We start from the raw sequence: 18,221 nt of genomic DNA, 5'->3' as shown, positions 1-18,221 counted from the left end.
CCCTTGCTGCCTAGGCCAATTTTTAGCGCTTTCTCACTTTGAATGAAAATTACGCAGTCATGCAACTCTGTACCCAGCTAAAATTTTATAATTTTGTTCACACAACTAGAGCTTTCTTTTGGTGGTATTTATTCACCACTGACAAAGACAAAACATTTTGAAAAAAAAAGGACTTTTCTTTGTTCCTGTTATAAAATTTTGCAAATAAATTTAGGCCACAATGTATTCTGCTACATTTCTTTGGTAAAAAAAAACAAATCAGTATACATTATTTAGTCTGTAGGAAAGTTTAAGAGTCCACAAACTATGGTATATATCTGAAAATTGGTCAATCCTGATGTACTGATGGCCTGTCTCATTTCTTGAGGCCCAAAAATGTCAGGACAGTACAAATATCCCCCAAATGACCCCTTTTTGGAAAGTAGACAGTCCAAGGTATTTAGTAAGAGGCATAGCGGGTTTCGTTTTTAGCAAGTATTAAGGAGTGATCCAGGAGGGACTTACTCTTTCCAATAGATGCTGTAGCTTTCAGGTAGACCCTGACAGCCCTGACAACATCCAGTCAATGTAGGGCATATTTTGGGTCGGGACAGAAAAGGTGAAAGGAAGTAATCACCTTATGCAAAAAGGAAGGTTTTGGCCTCATAACCACCTTGTCCTTGTGCAAAACAAGAAAAGTGTCTAACAGATGTGATGACCAAAAAGGCTGCCTTAAAGGTGAGGCCTTCCATGGGAAAGGGGTTTTTGTAAGAAGATGAATACGCCAGAATACTGTCTTTTGAGGATACATTAAGACTTCAGAAGTGAGATCTCCCCTTGCAAATTTCTGGTCCTGTCTTAGAGTACTTCTCATCATCTTGAGTTATCCATAATGTCAAAAACAAAATGTTGTAATGACTGTAGTAAGTGGACGGACCAGAGGGATACGTGTAGAAGTCTACTAGAGTAACTGATATATTGCAATAAGATTTGACTTTACTAACTGATTCTGTCGTATCCTAAAATCATTTGTCGTGATTGTTAAAGTAGAGTTTATTTAAACCACATCCTGGGCAAACACAATGGCTTGCATAAGGGTATTTCCTGAATGAATGGTGCTAAATCTTGTTAATTTTGCGGCTATCTCTCATAACCAATCAAAGTTTAAATATAATAAAATGGAATCAGCATTCTTTTTCATACTTTATTTCAAACGTCACATTATGCTTTTTCACAACAAACATCTTGACACATACAATTTTAAAACCGAACATTTGCCAATTTTTTAGATTTAGTGATTTGTAAAAGTAACATCTGTTCCTTGAGATCAACTCATTCATCTATGAAAATATTTTTTTTGTATTTTTTCATGATTTATAGATCATAGGTGGACATGCTATTAGAGTCATACATACCATTCCGTAATAACATATTTCTTTGTGATAGTTACAAAAAATATACTATTTTTTTTTGTGTTCCAGCACAAGGGGCCTGCATCCTTTGCAGTAACAAATAAGCCAAAATTAAAATGTTGACCATGTTTTAGTACTGGATGGTGACAATCTAAAATCCTTCAATCCGGCTACACACATTAAAATGTACCTCTTAAATGCATATACATACAATGTAAAGTGTGATTTTGTTGCACTAACCAATAATTCAGATATTTTGTTTACTGAATGGACAACAAATAATATGGAGTGTCTGCAGTAGTTTGTACAACTTGATATTTATTAGAAATGTGCAAACCAAACATTTGCAGTCAAAGTTATAAATCAAAAACTCATGAATTAAAGTATGAGGAAGTTAGACGATTCTGAGAGTGTATCATAGCACTAAATATGTAACGGACATTATCTAGTTACTGCAATAGGTGAGAGAAAATTTGTAAAAGAGCTCAAGATAAGGAGTAGGTTAGATATGGAGAGAGGATGAGGAGAAAAAAGTGGAAGTACACAGCTAAAGTGGAACAAGTTATTTTTTGCAGTGATATCACGGTTTCCTAGTGAACTGATTAGCTAAATTAGTTTGAGCTTCCAAATGTTTCTTTCGTTGGAAAACATTTAATAAGTGCTATATAAACCTTAATAATGAACGTCTTTCTTTTTTTTTTTTTTTTGGTCTGGTAAAAATACCACTGAAAACGTTTTGTGATATCTGTTGGATAAATGCAAAAAAAAACCTGTTTATCCAGAAATCATATCAGATAATAACTTTGTGTGCTTTCTGCCTGTTCTGTCTTATCAGATGCATTGTTCCCAATTGGACATGTGCAATTCGTTTAGTTCTGAATTTATTTAACGAATTTCGACAACATCGGAAATATCCAAATTAAGGAAAACCTGTTTAACAAATTTTTCCAATAATTCGTAAAATCGAAAATCCGATAACCCGAAAATTCTAAACTAACTATTAAATTATAGGTATTGAAATTTCCATTCAAATTTGGCTGTTAGTGAATGTAACAAATACGAATTTATCCGAAGTTACGAATTATCCAAAGTTACGAATTATCAGAATTAACAAAAGCTGTATCTAAATGAATGGAACATAATGATTTAATAATAATAAATAACAATAATAATAAAACCTTTTTATTATTATTATTATTATTATTATTATTTATTATTAATTTGTTACGTTCAATTTGTTTAAATGCAGCATTCGTTATTTTGGATAATTCGAAATGTCGGATAAATTCGTATTCGTTATGTTCACCAACAGCCAAATTTGAAAGGAAATTCCAATACCTATAATTTAATAGGTAGTTATTATTAGTTAGTTATTCTTTCGAATTTTTGGATTTTCTTTCCTATTTTCAGACTTTCTATTTTTCTAATTTACGAATTGCGATCATAACGAATGACCCGAACAACAGAAAAAAACCCCCAAAACAAATGAAATTAGAACGAAAACAAACAAATTTTTTGGCAGTGCACATGTCTATTCCGAATTATCTCTGAGGACTACACAACCCCTCTCCTCTGTTACGACAGGAAATGGGGAGGTTTCTGGAGTCCTGTCACGGTGACAATGCTGCTCTTTCATATAGTATAGTGACTGAGTGTTGTCACCCTAAAACAGGAAGTGTGTTACTTCCAGGTTCATCAGGTGAAAATAAAAGAGAAAAAAGCCGGAAAAAAAAGGAATGCAGGCACTAAGTCTAAGGACTGGTAAGCTGCATAATATACCATAATATTTTGTACTTATGTTTAGATACGCTTTCTATTGTTACAAGCTAAAATTGTCTGCACATTGAAAAATAATATATGTGCATTTTTTCAGAACATATATTGATGTTCTTTTTGCTATTTTGTTAACAAATTAGCAAAAATGTATATTTTTAATTAGCCCAAAAAATTGTTTTAGGCCCTTGTTAGCTTTATGAATGTCCTTATAAATGTACAACTATCTGCCAGGTACATGTCTGTGTATACATGTATGCTTTTTGGGTACCTAAAATCTGTCAGAAAGCTGATGCTCATTATGACATCTTAAACGTTCAGGTTTGCATGCAGTTAGATCAGCAGATGAGATTGGAAGTTTGGTAAGGAGTGATCATGGGAACAGCTTAGGAGAAATCTTCAAATTCTTGTTTGCATTAATGGCCTTATTTCTAGGTGTCATAAATCATGACTTCTGTACTGCAGTCAAATATAAACTATAAAAACAGATTCTAAACTGCTAAAGAATTCAACTCCTGCACACATTTAACTAAGTCCTACCCAGCCAAAGACATATTTACACTAGCCTGGGTATGTGATGACAGATCTTAGAAAGAGAAGGAAGAATAACATTGTCAATAAACTGTATTCATTAATGTTATACTTGTAGGGTAGGGGCATGGAGGTATTCAGTATAGTTCCCCAAATTAGGCAAGACATGATGTCATTGTTAGGGGTTGGGAACCCTGTAGTTAAGAGTAGGCAGTGCAAGTGCCTAAGCACCTTCTAGAGGTCCCCAGGGTAGTGAATGGGGTTTACAAAAGATAGTTATGATTTGCCTGCCCTGCCCTTACCAGTGTGGTGCATCTTGGGTAAGAGGGCTCTATGTATATAGTCTGGAAGTCTGCCAGAGGAGTTATGGGAAGCAGTGCAAGTACCAGAGCTTGCAAAGGTGTAATCTTTGAAGCTTTAGCTTCTTATAGCTTCCCCTTAGATGGGAAGCAAATGAGAGGTGCAGGACTAATGGGACTACTCATTTTCCTTTGGCTTGAAATGTATAACGCTGGCATACCCTATGCTGGCATACATCTATGCTGTTCTCTATGTGTTTGCAACAAAAGCATGTGCCCCCGCCATTGGGATTACAAAGTATGTATATATGTACAGTAAATCAACTGGTTCAGTACTGAGTTGGGTGAGTCTGCGTTTAGGGTCTTTTATCATAAGGCCTGAGGAAGGTATGGAACTGCTGGCTATTGGTGATGCTGGTTAGGCAAATCATGAGGGCCTTCCAAGTGTGCCTCAGTATGGGCATCGAGGGGAGGATCCCACACCCATACTCACTCAGTAAACAGGAATGGGTTGAAGAGAGTTGCTATAAAAAGCAAATAGCAAGCATACAAAAGCACACTCCAGCTCCATCTGAAATATTTAATCAGTATAGTGCAAATGATTCCATTGTATGTATAAGCTGATAATGGTTTACAGTACTAATGTTTGCAATTTTATCAAGTGTTAAGTATGGAAGTCAGCACATGCTTCTATTTCTGTAACCAATATAAAAGTAGTTTTATTTTTTTTTAGGGATCGTGTACAGTCCTCAGAATGATATGGAAGCAGACATAGCATCTGCTTTTGAAATCTCTGCCATATACTCTGTATTGAAGCCATATTGGCAATGACTTAGTATAATATGGAAAATTTGTATTTTGTCACAGTAATCTATATGTGAATGATTGTCACAGCTATTCACCAATGCACACTTTTTCAGATACAGGTAAACTTGAAGTCTATTTAATAGTCTTTTGTATCAGGGTCTCTTCACACTGATGGCACATGAAGCTGTTTATACTCTTTATGTAGCACAGGAAAATCACATTACATGTTAAGATCCATTCTTAAAAGTTAACAGATTGTAGTATTTCATACTGGATCACTATGTGTTGTTTCCACTGACAGCAGTGTTGGGAACAAAACTTCTGACAGTGTTTTACCTTCACTTCTGAAACATGTAAGCACAAAAATACGGAAATCAAAATAGGTTTGAAAAAAATGCATTTATAAAACACACTACAAAATTTTGTATCAAAAAAATGTGTTTTCTTTCAATCATTTTTTTTTAAAAGCTGGGGTATACAGATAAATGCAGAACGCATGGTAGGGTCAGTCAAGTTTAGGAGTCAGAAGACAAAGGGCTCAAATAGGTAATTGGAACATTTGATACTTGGGTACTGTAATCTGTCCAGCCCTGCTATGAAAAAAAAAAAAAAAACATTTTAAAATATATTTTGGTGACATTGATTTCTGCTCCATGATGTCCTGAGACTTAACCTGTTTCATTTTTCTTCATAATCTGCATTCTTCTTTATTCTGTATGCACATTCCATTAGATATTCACCTTTCTTCTCCATTAGCTAAAAAAAAAAAAGGATTTACCCTAGTTATTTCAATGAATTGTATCAAAATATTGTAAATTCATATGAAAAATGGATTAATAGATAATTCTTATACAGATATCGGTTCTCTGCCTTTTGGCTAAGATCAAGTGTAGTATCTGTTCTTATCAGTGATCTGGTGGAGGTTCTGTGCTGTCATGGGGGCTTGGAAAGTTAGTACCAGCTGGAACACAAACCGGGGTGCCCACAGGCAGTTGGGGCTTGAAAGTATTTCCCCTGGGAAAGCTGGAAGAGCCCATTACCTCCTGATTTGATAGTTTTACCTTGTCTGGCCATAGACTGGGAGGGCAGAATGTCTGTGGTGTCTGTGCCCCCTGGGAGCGGTCGCCCTAGGAGTGCTCTTAGTAATACTTGGGTGTGGGACCCTACGATGTGAACAGAACACATGGTCACAGCACCAAATTTGCTTTCCCTCTGCACAGCGTCTTTTAGGGCTAGGCCTTTGGGCTAACTCCAGAGGCAATTTCTGTCTACCAGGCCTTATTTTCTCCCTCTGTTGGTCACTTTTGTGTGTGTTTTCTCACGGATGAAGGGTGTGAGTCCTCGGGCTTGCCCTGACATCTAGGGGGAGGATGTGTGGTCCTCAGGTTCCTTCCACCCCTGCCCCTGGGGGGTCTCTCTTCGAGAGAGCTCCCCTGACCTAGTATTCGATGGATGGCTTTGGCTGTCCTAGAAGAATGGGGTCTGCCAGGCCTTCTGGCTAGGCAGACCATGTAAACCTATGTCCCTATCAGGAGCTTTGTGCACCAGGGGTCAGGGTAAAGGTCCTACTCCTTCACGGGGGTGGACTGAAGCACACCCTTAAGTGCACTTTTTAGTGTGTGTTTCACATGCATGTTTTTTGTTCAATTAGGAATTTTTGTTCTAGGTTTTGCACTGTCACATGGAGTTACGTATGCATGCCTCCATATCTGGAAGTTCTGTTTTTTTCTTAACTCCCAGGCGGGGAGAGAAGGAAAGCCAAGTATGTGTTGTTGGGAAGGGCGGGGGGTGGTATCTAAACAAACCTCTAGCTTTTTTTCCCCTGCATGAGCAAAAGACATAGAAAATCCATATATGATGTGAGCAGTTGTGAAGAAGACTCGATCCAGTGAATGTACAGTAGACATGTGCATTCGTTTTCGTCCGAATGTATTTTCGTCCGAATTTCAGGTATTTTCGTTATCGTTTTAACAAACGATAACGAAAATGCAGAATCCGAAAAACGAAAGATCCGACCTAAACAAATGCTTTATTTTTGTTTTCGTTGCTACAACAGTTCGATATAGATAGGAGATTCAACATGATGATGACAATAACAATCTGTGTCCAGCAAACCTGTGGTCGAATGTGCCTAACCTTAACTCTATTAGTCCAACATTATTCTACATAGAGAGAAAGGATTTGACGTAGGGGAGAAAAGATTCGACGTAGGGGAGAAAAGATAAATAAAAATAATGATGATGATGAATGTTATTGGCTGATTGTAACCAAAGAGGAGGAGCAGTAAAATAGCTAGAACTAAGTACACACGTACTTTGGCTTATGGTGTCTGTTGAAAGTTCTAAGAAGATTCGACGGAGCAGGTAAACTATACGGCATCGTACAGTTTAGCTGCTCCGTCTAATCTTCTTTGAACATTCGACAGACACCATAAGCCTTCAATGACAGATTCGACCTTAATTTGGATTTTCGGACTAATGCAATTTTTAACGAAAAACTAAATAAATAAAAACAAATTTCGGGAGTAACTAAATAAATGTATTTTTCGGACAAAAACGAAATTCCGAAACTAAATATTTCAGTGTGCACATGTCTAATGTACAGCTTTATTTGGCCAGCGAACGTGTTCTCCTAACTATAAACAAAAGCTCCAGCTGGCATCTCATATTTGCTGCTTGAGGAATACACCCATAACTAAAACAACAGCAACAGCAACAACAGCATTCACTCTAGCTTGTCAAATCAGTAAACTGAGCAGTTGGCTCAGTTGGCCATTTTCCAGTCTAGGAGGCAAGGGATTGTCATACAAATTGCATAGAGCACTGAAGCACACAATCATATTCCCTTTTATTGGCCAGCCAGGCTGCATGTTTCACTTCCCACTGTCAGCAGAGATTCTGCTCAGCCGAACATCCATTTAGTTTAATTGTTTACCGAACTTCTGAACAAGCAATATTCAAACTGGCAGCTCATCCCTATTTATAACTAGTAGTTAGGTGAAAACAGCTGAACTGGCTTGATATTGTGTTAAAGAAGTGCTCTGAAAATCCATCATTAATAAGCAATGTAATAAAGTTTTGTATTTTCTATCATTATATATTACAGCCAAAAAAGTTTAAAATATTGCTTGTTCTTCTGTTGTAGGTGGAGAAATGGTATCCATGTACAACAGAGTTTATATATGTGTATACTGTATGCCTATATGCATACTAGATATTCTAGGTAAATACTAAGAATCTGCCAGGTACCTGGTCAGCCCTGTAGTCTTGATTTTTGTATATTTGTTGATTTTCCGTCAATAAACAAAAGTATGAATTTTGATATACAGTATTTGTGTTAATTCACAATTCCACTAAGGCTATTTGTGCTCTTTATCTATCCCAGTAAGATGTTTAGCATTGAGGGTAGGCCAGCAGACACATACAGTACATAAATATTGGGAAAGTAATACCTAAGAGGCACTTTTTCTGCACTCCCCTATTATCCATATCTGACACCAGAGCCCTGAGAAATACTGTGTACTTCTGGTATAGGAGAGCATGTCACAACCATCCTGTTATCCCACAATGCAGCTTTTGGTGTCTGAGTCAGAGCTCAGTTAAGATAAGCTTCACTTATTTTGTCAGTATTATTATATCTGCAGGTACATGTTATGTTTATTAATTCTAATGATGATAAAAAAATAAGTTATAAGTAAACATACATAAATGCAAATAAAAGTTATGAGGGTCCTGCTCAAGTTAATGAGTTTTACTTATGATTTACTATTATTCCTAATGCGCAAAAAGGCTTTGTACATAAGCTTTTGTACAATCCAATTTCAAATTCCATTCTGTTCACTTACCAGAAATGTTGGGTAGTTCACTTTGATTATGAGAGCTTACTGGATCGAGTGTCAACGACAAAAGAGGCTCCATGCTGTTAAAGTCACCACTTTCATCGTTGGCCATCCAGTTTATTGATGCACGATGGTGCAGTTCACTTCCCAGTTCTTCTTCATATGATCTGTGAAGAAACAATATGTTGATGATATGATAGCTCACATCATCCAATTTGATTATTTTGATGTTTCTTTGAAGTGAACTTCTGTTAAAGGAAATCCTAACTAAAGCTGGCCATAGATGGGTAGCATTTGGAACAAAAATTCTTAGGAAAAGAATGTTCTAAGAAAGTGTGTTTGCTTTTCTAATCATTAGAAGGTTAAATTGACATTCGTTTTCAACCGCAGTGACGACAAAGGAACAGGATGGAAAATGTTTCTCAAACAAACAAATTTCGAACAGTGTATGTGGTTTTCATTTGGGAAAGTCCATTCATTCCAAAATCAAATGTTAAAAGCAAACAAAATCTTTTGAATGACATTCAAGTGTTCTTAGAATCCTCATACAAATTTTCCTAAGACTTTTCCTCAATAATTTTGATTTGAAATTCTATCCATCTATGGCCAGCTTAACCCTTCCATGCATAGACGGCAGACTCCAGTGCATTTGCCTTTTTTCCTCCACTGCTGTACACAACCCCTCAAAGATCACTTGAAACTACAGACTTTACCCAATGTTTTTTACTTATACTAAGCTATACTCAACCATAATTTTATATGCTTTGGTCTGAGATGCACACTCATGCACTAAGCACATGCAAGCACATGTGTCTCATATTCAGATGTATCAGGATTTTCACCACTATAAGGCCTCACTAACACAGGGTAAATATTGTAATGTGTAATAAGCAATAGAGATAAGCAAACGCAAGCGCCCTTTATTGCTTGGGAGTTAACCAGAACATGATCCAGTAACTGAAGTAAAAACTTAGATCATTTGTAGCATTTATAGACATTACTCTCTGCAGGGACATTATAAACTACCTACTCAAATAATTTCTTTGAGGCCTGTGGCCTTTAATTCCATAACCCTCTTACTTTCTAATCATCCAGTTCTTCCATAAGAATTATTCTTTTAATTTTGTTTTTAAAAACAAAGCATACAAAGATTTTATGTTGTCTACTACAGAAAATAATTTTAACTTATATTTCCAAGTAAAAGTAAGTTTATTTCAGAACAGCATTCCTGATTGTTTACCCTGCATGTCTTGCATCACATTATTTGTTTGGGCTGTTCTACAAATCTGTTGTGCTGTGTTGCAGAGGGGACTGAGAGCTCCAGAGCAGAAGAAACCTATGAATCCAACTGGCACTGGCTTGAGAGGTGAGCCCCATGTGTGGGGTAACCTCTCGCCTGGCCTCAAGGGAACAAGGAGACTGTAGTACTGAGAGGCCTTTTGACTACCTGTATTTTTTTACTTTTCTGCCTGTTATTTAAATACTTTGCTGTCACACAGGGAGACAGCTTAGGACTTTTGGAGCACTTTCCCCTCCCTAAGGCACTCCAACATGAGTTTGGGCCCCACTTTCAGCAGACTGTGCTTAGACCATACTGGCCAGTAGCATTTAAAATTACAGTTAGCTCACAGTTGTCATTTATAGCTGTTTCTTGAGATTGTTATTATATTGTTTGGTATTGCCATATTGCTGTAACAAAAATATTCCTTAAATGCTTTCTTTTTTAATTAAATTCCACTTTACACTTCTGGTGTGTCGGTGAGTTTAGGTTCAAGGTTAGTCACCACTAGGTGCAGCAGGAGGACCCAACAAATCAGCAGCTCCCTAGGGAGTCTGCGCTGCACCCCTACCACAGGGTGACGGCAATTCAAGTCAGCAGCCCCAAGGACTCCATTTCTTCACCCACAATATATTCGTATGGTCTCCTGGGGGGTCTTGGGAATTGGAAGGGGTATTTAGGGGCAGGTGGGTCGACCCACCACTGTCTATTTTTAATACAATGTTGTTTTTTGTTTTTTTATTTTTATATGGTCTCTTTATACTGTGGAGGTATGGATCCCACCTGTGTGGCCTAGGTCCGCAGATGTGAGATCCCTTATCACATGTTTTTACATAGATGTCTCAATAAAGTTTTTTGTATTTTTTGATCTCATTATGTGGTAACTTCTCCCTTCATTGGCATTCTTGGGACCACCTGGGTCCCCTTCTCTTTTGTTCAGGTGCATCTTTATGTGCTATTTGGGAAGGAGCCCGTCAGCTTGACGAATTGTTTAGATCTCCTCTACATAATCACTTTATTGCATGAGTTGATTCATACATAAGGGGTGGTTTTTTAGCATCATTTTTTCATAGTCTGTGCTACACAGCTGAGCTGAAAATTAGGCAACTTAACTGTTTTCTGCTACATTACAATGCCTGAAGAACCCATTAAAGTGGACATTGCAAAGCAGGCAAGGTGTGCTTATTTAGTGTAACCACTCCCTCTTGCTAAGACATTGCACTTAAACTTAAAAAAACACTTGTGGGAGAAAAGTTAGATAATATAATTACTTTTCCCTTGGCTTCCACAATGCATCACCCTCTGGCCGTGGAGATCCCAGGGGATGCTTATTAACTGAAATCTTGCGAGGAGCCACTGAAGCACAGTGCAGGATTGACTTCTTAAGAGATTTGGGCTACGCAATATTTCCCAGGATCTCCCCCAAATGATGTCACTCTCACTTAGACATCATTGGAGCAAGCTGGGGGAAAGGTAAGTATATTATCTAACTTTTTTGCACCACATATTTTCATTTTTTTAAGCATTACAGCAGGGTGCAAGATCCGCATTAAGCCCCCCTGGAAATTCTTAGAATCAACTTTAGCTACTGAATTAACCCAATCTACTGCATACCCAATATACTCTTTTGTATGCTAGTGTGTAGGTGCAGGTTTTATTCCATTCAGTAGGTGGTGCTGTGCCATCATACAGATGGAATAGCGTTTGTTAGGAGAAATTGCTCCCTCATGAACTTCATTGATGTCTCAGAAAGAGCAGCTGTCTTATAGGATGCTGCAACCTTTGGTGCCCTTTGGCAGCCGTCTTGGGCGAGGTAACCTTTTAAATAAGGGGCTCCACATAATTTTGGCATGCTTATGGCAAGTGAATGGCAGGGAGAGGAACTGGCTTTTGCAGAACAGTGAATAGCTCAGGGTCAGGTTCCTGGCAAGGTGAGATAGCTCAGGGAACACTCCTTCTTCATTATGCATACTACAGTAAGCAGCATGGAGACATGGAGCAAGTGCAGACTGCAGGAACGTTCTTCGCCTAAGCCCAGAAGGGACACTATCTTTGATAACAGAAGCTGTCCTCTGGTAACATAAACTGTAAATGCTGAGAGTCTGTATATTCTCTGGACTGTTGACATCAGTGCTAAAATTCAGTTTATCTGTTGCTGCAAACCAACTGTGCAAGAGTTATTTAAAAGAGCTTAGTGCTCTATACACTGTGTGCGAGTATTTCCTCCCATTACACGGTACCCAACTTAGGTCCCACCTACACACTCACTGGATTGACATATTGAAGAGGCAAAGTTGTAAGCTGGAGTTAAATTTGGAGCCACGGGTTCAATGGCTAAGAAACTCTGCCAATCCTTCTGCCCCGTCATTACTCCACCTTAGAATAAGAGCGGCATCATACACAGCACAAGAGGAAATCATCCAGTGCTCCTTGTCAGCTCTTACATATAACAGGATCTTAGAACAGAGAACTAAACCATTATTGTATAGACGTGCACACTGAAATATTTTGTTTAGGAATTTCGTTTTCGTCCGAAAAATAAATTTATTTAGTTACTCCCGAAATTCGTTTTTATTTATTTCGTTTTTCCTTAAAAATTGCATTCGTCCGAAAATCCAAAGGTCGAATCTGTCATTGAAGGCTTATGGTGTCTGTCGAATGTTCAAAGAAGATTCGATGAAGCAGCTAAACTGTACAACGCCGTATAGTTTACCTGCTCCGTCGAATCTTCTTAGAACTTTCAACAGACACCATAAGCCAAAGTACGTGTGTACTTAGTTCTAGCTATTTTACTGCTCCTCCTCTTTGGTTACAATCAGCCAATAACATTCATCATCATCATCATTATTTTTATTTATCTTTTCTCCCCTACGTCGAATCTTTTCTCCCCTACGTCGAATCTTTTCTGTCTATGTAGAATAATCTTGGACTAATAGAGTTAAGGTTAGGCACATTCGACCACAGGTTTAATGGACACAGATTGTTATTGTCATCATCATGTCGAATCTCCTATCTATATCGAACTGTTGTAGCAACGAAAATAAAGCATTTGTTTATGTAGGATCTTTCGTTTTTCGGACTCTGCACTTTCGTTATCGTTTGTTAAAACGATAATGAAAATACCTGAAATTCGGACGAAAATGCATTCAGACGAAAACGAATGCACATGTCTATTATTGTACATAGATGTGTAGCTGGCTCAGAACCCACACAACAGACCAGTAGTCTCAGGACATGCACCAAGAGCCTGAGCTTAGCAAAGTCCATGAAAACAGGAAAAATAGAAGCATATAACCTAATGAAAAACATTTACCCAAATCTTTTTTATAGGGACAGTAATGAGCTTTGTAGTCACCAAATGCCTGCAAAACAGCCCTCTATGATTTATATGATACTAAACCAATCATTTTCATCACTCATTTTGGATTATTTACTAAAAGCAAATAGGTTATTCACAAGGGAAGTTGCCCTAGAGCTTAGTGTATGTGGTGAAGTTTCACTATGCAAACAATACTCAATCACACGCAAGGAAAACAAAAAACTGCATTTTTTGCTTGCACATAATTGGATGATGGAAGTCAGCAGAACTTCACCTCATTCACTAAGCTCTGGGGCAAATTCCCTTGTAAAGTTCAGCTTCCATTGCAAAGTAAACAGTCTATTTTCCTTTAGTATATCAATCAGTGGCGGCCCACTCATAAGGGGCGCAGGGGCGCCGCCCCCCAATCTATGCGCCCAGCACCTAATCTCTATGCAGGGGGCCGGACGCATGCATTTCAGTGTGTGTGTTTTTTTTTTTTTAAGCACGTGTGACATTAGTGAATTTGTATTTGCTAATGTCTTCCTGCTTCTCCTCCTGTACAATCAAAAAAAACGATTTGGTCTCAGGACCTGCTTCCTGTTCAGCCGGGAGGAAAAGCAAAGACCCCAGCTCTTCCCTCCGCAAACCATGTGCAGCGAGGAGCAGCAGGTGGAAGGGCAGCAACAGACTCTTTCAGCTTCGAGGAGCCCTACCCCGCATCCAGCACCAACACCACCATCTCGCCATCGTCCTCCTAAGGTAAGGCCATGTTTGGGGGGGGGGGGCAGGTTTGTTTGCTGCAGTCCCCCAAAAAATGAACACCAACCACCACCGATATCAATCTTAAGGTTTACCATTTTATAGATTTCATAAATAGATGTTTCTTACTAGATTATTAAATATACTGACTGTACATATTACTATTTTAAAATTATAATTTCTTTGCATCGTAGTAAAAAATAAACCATTAATGCCCTGTGAATATATAAAACCTTAAGCATTAAATATAAACACTAAATATAAAATTATATACTCACGACAGCCTTTTCCCCCGGGCACTGCCAACAGCAGAACATTTCGATTTCATTTCTGGTGGTGGATATTTATTTATTGATCCTATACACAAAAAATCAGTATTTACAGAATTTAATGAGCATTGGGGAATCATTGTAATTATCAGTGAGATGATGAAAAACATCAAGATCCTAATCTCATACCTAAACCTTGGGTGTTCCTGTTTAGTTCTGGAGTTATCTAAATTATTGTGTATTGAAAGGTACATGAAAACATATGTACATATTTGGTAATAAAACTACAGCAGAGCAGTAGATGGTTTTGGCCTTTCTTACATCATGGGCCCAGGCGGTTGAATCACAAGCAAAAGTTCATATAGTTATGCCTTAATGCAACATAAATCCTTTGTGTTTTATTATAGTTGGATCTGTGTAATGATTAGAACATTTGAACACTAATTTTGCTAATTAGAAACAGGATTGGTGTGGGTCTGTCTTTGCTGAAAATGGAGTAAGCTATAGAAGAAAGTGTGAAAATACATAACTGCTTTCCTAAAATTGGTGCTTTGTTTTAAATTGTATCTAAAAACAAAACCTTTTAGCATTCTGGATAAAGTGATGAGGGGTTTAGATCTGTGTTCCCACTACAGTGATTCTTCCTCCCTCCAAAAATTTGACTTTTCCCCAGAACAGGAACAGAAGAGGAATATTTGAATTGGGATGCTTGTTCTGGTAACAACTATATAAGAGGCTATTCCTCCTTATTTTGAAGAGCTATCTTCTAACTTCATGTTTTGTCTCAGGGCAGGAAGTGAAGAAAAATCTTCCCAATAGGATACAGATAGCAAACAAAACCGACAATCTAAAGTTTTGCCTTTAGATATACTTTTATATAGGCTGATAAATATACAATTACTGTATGTGCAATGGAGGAGACATTTTATATTTTTTTTATTTGTTTCTTTGCAAAAGTACTTACGCCTTATGGAGTTCAAAAAAGAATGGGTAAATCCAAGCGCATATCCAAACTCTGGTTTGTGAATTCTACCGAGCTGCAGAAGGTGATGATCCACAGGAATGCTGGGAAGATCCATTAATTCAGTATCATTATATGTTTTACCCGTGAAAAGCACAAATATTGGATACCCTTCACACTTGGCATTCAGGGAAGCTTGGGCAAGTGTTTGTTTGTCCCATTCACTTGTCTCTCCAGATAATATTATGATGATAGCCTTGTGCTTCCTTGCATTCGATGCTTTGGACATAATGTTCTTAATTGTCCATTGTAAGGTAATGCCAAGAGCAGGTGGACCTTGCAGGTGATTGACATTCAATAGGTGCTTCTTCAAGAGTATATTGTTATCATAGGTTGATAAATCAAACTCAACATGAGGGCTTGCTTCATTACTTGGCCTAAAGTTAGGGGGTGTGTTGCTTACTAGAGCCACCCGGTCACCAGTGCTTGAGACAGTAAGCCTGTCGATCATTGTACTAATAAACCCTTTGGCTGCTGCAAAGTTATCTTGCCTCATGTTGTATGAGCTATCCAGCAGAAATGCCACATCCATAGGAGGCCTCTGGAGTGAAGGTCTGTTCACGCATTGAGGATCTGGCTTACATTTATCTGAAATTGAAAATGACTGTATAAGCAAGGATGACAGTTGGTTAAAAAAAGCAGAGCCATTATTTATAATGAAAAGGCCAAACCTATGTATGTCAACAAAACTGCAAAGATGCTATTACATTAAGTATCTATTTGAAAACAAAATGTTTGTAAGAATTATTCTAACAAGAAGGGATTGATAGCATGGTTATTACTATTTTTATTATTTGTCATAAGTATGATGTCAACTCCTGATGACCACGTGGATAGTGTTTCTTCTGAATGATGTCTTCTGTATGGGTGCAACAGCATGTTCATAATTTATGCAACTGTATCTAGCCATCTTATTGCTGCTTGTTCTTTTTCAGGCAACATTTTCTATTCCAGTCAGCTGGTCCTACTCATAATATGTCTAGGAGAGGACAGCTTCAGCCTAGTTATATGAGTTTCCAGTGAAAGTTTGGGCTTCGTTGATTTTAAGGACCCATTTGCATGGTTCCCTTGCTGAACATTATATACTTAGAATTCATCTCCAAAACCAAAATTCAAAGGCATTGTTATTTTTCCTATGTGTTTATTGTTCAACGTTCAAATTTGACAGACAAAAATTGACCTGGGCAATTCTTATCTATGTTTTTATAGAAACATCATTACTTTGAAAGTATTGAAGTGTCAATGTTTAGGCCAAGTGATAACACTTCTTTTGAAGTGATGGGATCATGGGATGAATTACGACTAGGAATACTATCTGCACTGCATGGGGACGTTTATCAAACTAGAGCAGTTGTGTGTGGCAACCAATCAGTTTCTTCAGCTTATTCGGTTATAGAACAAACAGAGACTCTCAAGTGGGACTTTCTAGGGCAGAAACTCCAATTGAGCATAGGACAATAGAGTATGATAAAATATAAAAGGACACAGACTAGACTGTGTCAGGTACAGTACATTTAAATAGATGCAAAATAAGCAATATAGACAACATTGCTCATGATATCACAACCACTAATTTTGTATCACTCTTGGACACATGAACAGAGTGATACCCAACATGTTTCAAGGTCATGCATTTTTCCTCTTCATCAGGGGCAAGTGGTGAAGGTATATATGATATCATGTACAAGCAGGTATCTTTGTGTATCACTTTAAAGGTTTTTGTTAAAACAAGGGTAACATGGCTCTGCTGGCTCTGAATCATCCAGGGAAGACTGAAGACAGGGCGGTCACCCCACTGACGGCCAAAAGGGGGGGCGGAGCAGGAAAGCCCAACCCCCTGGATCACCCGCACCAAGGGGTCAGAAAGTTGAGTATCTCAATCGCTTATTGTCCAGAAATGGACCCAAGGGTTCCAGAGCCTAGGGGCTGGGAGCCATGCTGTAGGACTATATGTTTGGTATGGTTTATTTAAGAGGAGTAAATGTAGTCACAGCTCTGTTGGTGTCCAATTAGATGAATAAAAGAGATTCACTTTGCATACATGAATGTTACAGTATGCCTTAGCTGTATATGTCCACAAGTGTGGGAAGACTTGATCCACCTCTAGTCTGTGTCCTTTTATATTTTGTGATATTAAAAATGTATATTTCATCATACTCTATTGTCCTATGCTCAATTGGAGTTTCTGTCCTAGAAAGTCCCACCTGAGGGTCTCTGTTTGTTCTATATCTATTTAGGGATGTGGGCAGATTATCCTACACCACACTAGAGCTGAACCAATTTTTTCCAGCTTATTCAGTTAAAGTTTGAAAATGAAAAATAGAAGCTGATTGGTGGCCATCAACAGCTGCTTCAAATTCTGGCTGCTCCAGTTTTTATAAATTCCCCTTTATATTTGTTTCCCAAATTTGCATGAGTTTCCTTCAGATTTTGCAGTTTCATCCCAAAATTATACTAATAAACAAACTGGCTTTCTTCCATACTGGCCCTATGGGTGTCTGTTTGACTATGAAAAATACATAAAACTGTAAGCTGCTTTTTGGGACAAAGACTGATATGAATGGTGTACATGTAAAAACCTGCAGAATTGTTCAGCATGACATGCATATGTCACACATCAATTAATAAAATAAATAAGGAAGGTTTCAGGTTATCTATAAAAACTTTACAGTTCTTGGGAGAGCAATTGAATCCTCTAAAATTGTGGGAAATTACTGTAGAAATTGTAAATACTAATATTAAAAGGTAAATATAGTGTTTTTTAAAGATGCTTTTAATTGAACTTTGTAAATTGTATAATGATCACACTCAAAAAATATATAAAAAGTACAATAAGTACAATACCAGGTTGTCTATGTCAGTGTTTCTCAACCTTTTTTCAGTCAAGGCACCTTTAAAATTCCACACAATCTCGAGGCACCCCATTCTAAAACTAAACAAATAGTTTTGCATA

At 37.7% G+C, this 18,221-nt stretch overlaps 1 protein-coding gene and 1 pseudogene across 1 annotated transcript in view; one reads left to right on the top strand and one right to left on the bottom strand.

The window, feature by feature from the left end:
• Positions 1-1,169: 1,169 nt before the first annotated feature.
• The window catches only part of COL6A6 (collagen type VI alpha 6 chain), a 418,546-nt gene continuing 401,494 nt past the window's right edge, over positions 1,170-18,221 (bottom strand). Inside the window, exons 37-40 of the mRNA XM_073630332.1 lie at positions 15,212-15,856; positions 14,257-14,335; positions 8,646-8,806; positions 1,170-5,557 (exon numbers count right to left, since the gene is read on the bottom strand). Coding sequence (XP_073486433.1) covers positions 5,538-5,557; positions 8,646-8,806; positions 14,257-14,335; positions 15,212-15,856 — 905 coding nt within the window. The 3' untranslated portion in view covers positions 1,170-5,537. The remainder of the gene's footprint in view (positions 5,558-8,645; positions 8,807-14,256; positions 14,336-15,211; positions 15,857-18,221) is intronic.
• LOC141146420 (U2 spliceosomal RNA) lies at positions 5,659-5,764 on the top strand (annotated as a pseudogene).

The sequence above is a fragment of the Aquarana catesbeiana genome, linkage group LG05 (assembly GCF_042186555.1).
Source record: "Aquarana catesbeiana isolate 2022-GZ linkage group LG05, ASM4218655v1, whole genome shotgun sequence".
Taxonomy (NCBI): Eukaryota; Metazoa; Chordata; class Amphibia; order Anura; family Ranidae; genus Aquarana; species Aquarana catesbeiana.
The sequence above is the reverse complement of the archived record's forward strand: the minus strand, read 5'-3'. Positions and strand labels throughout refer to the sequence as shown.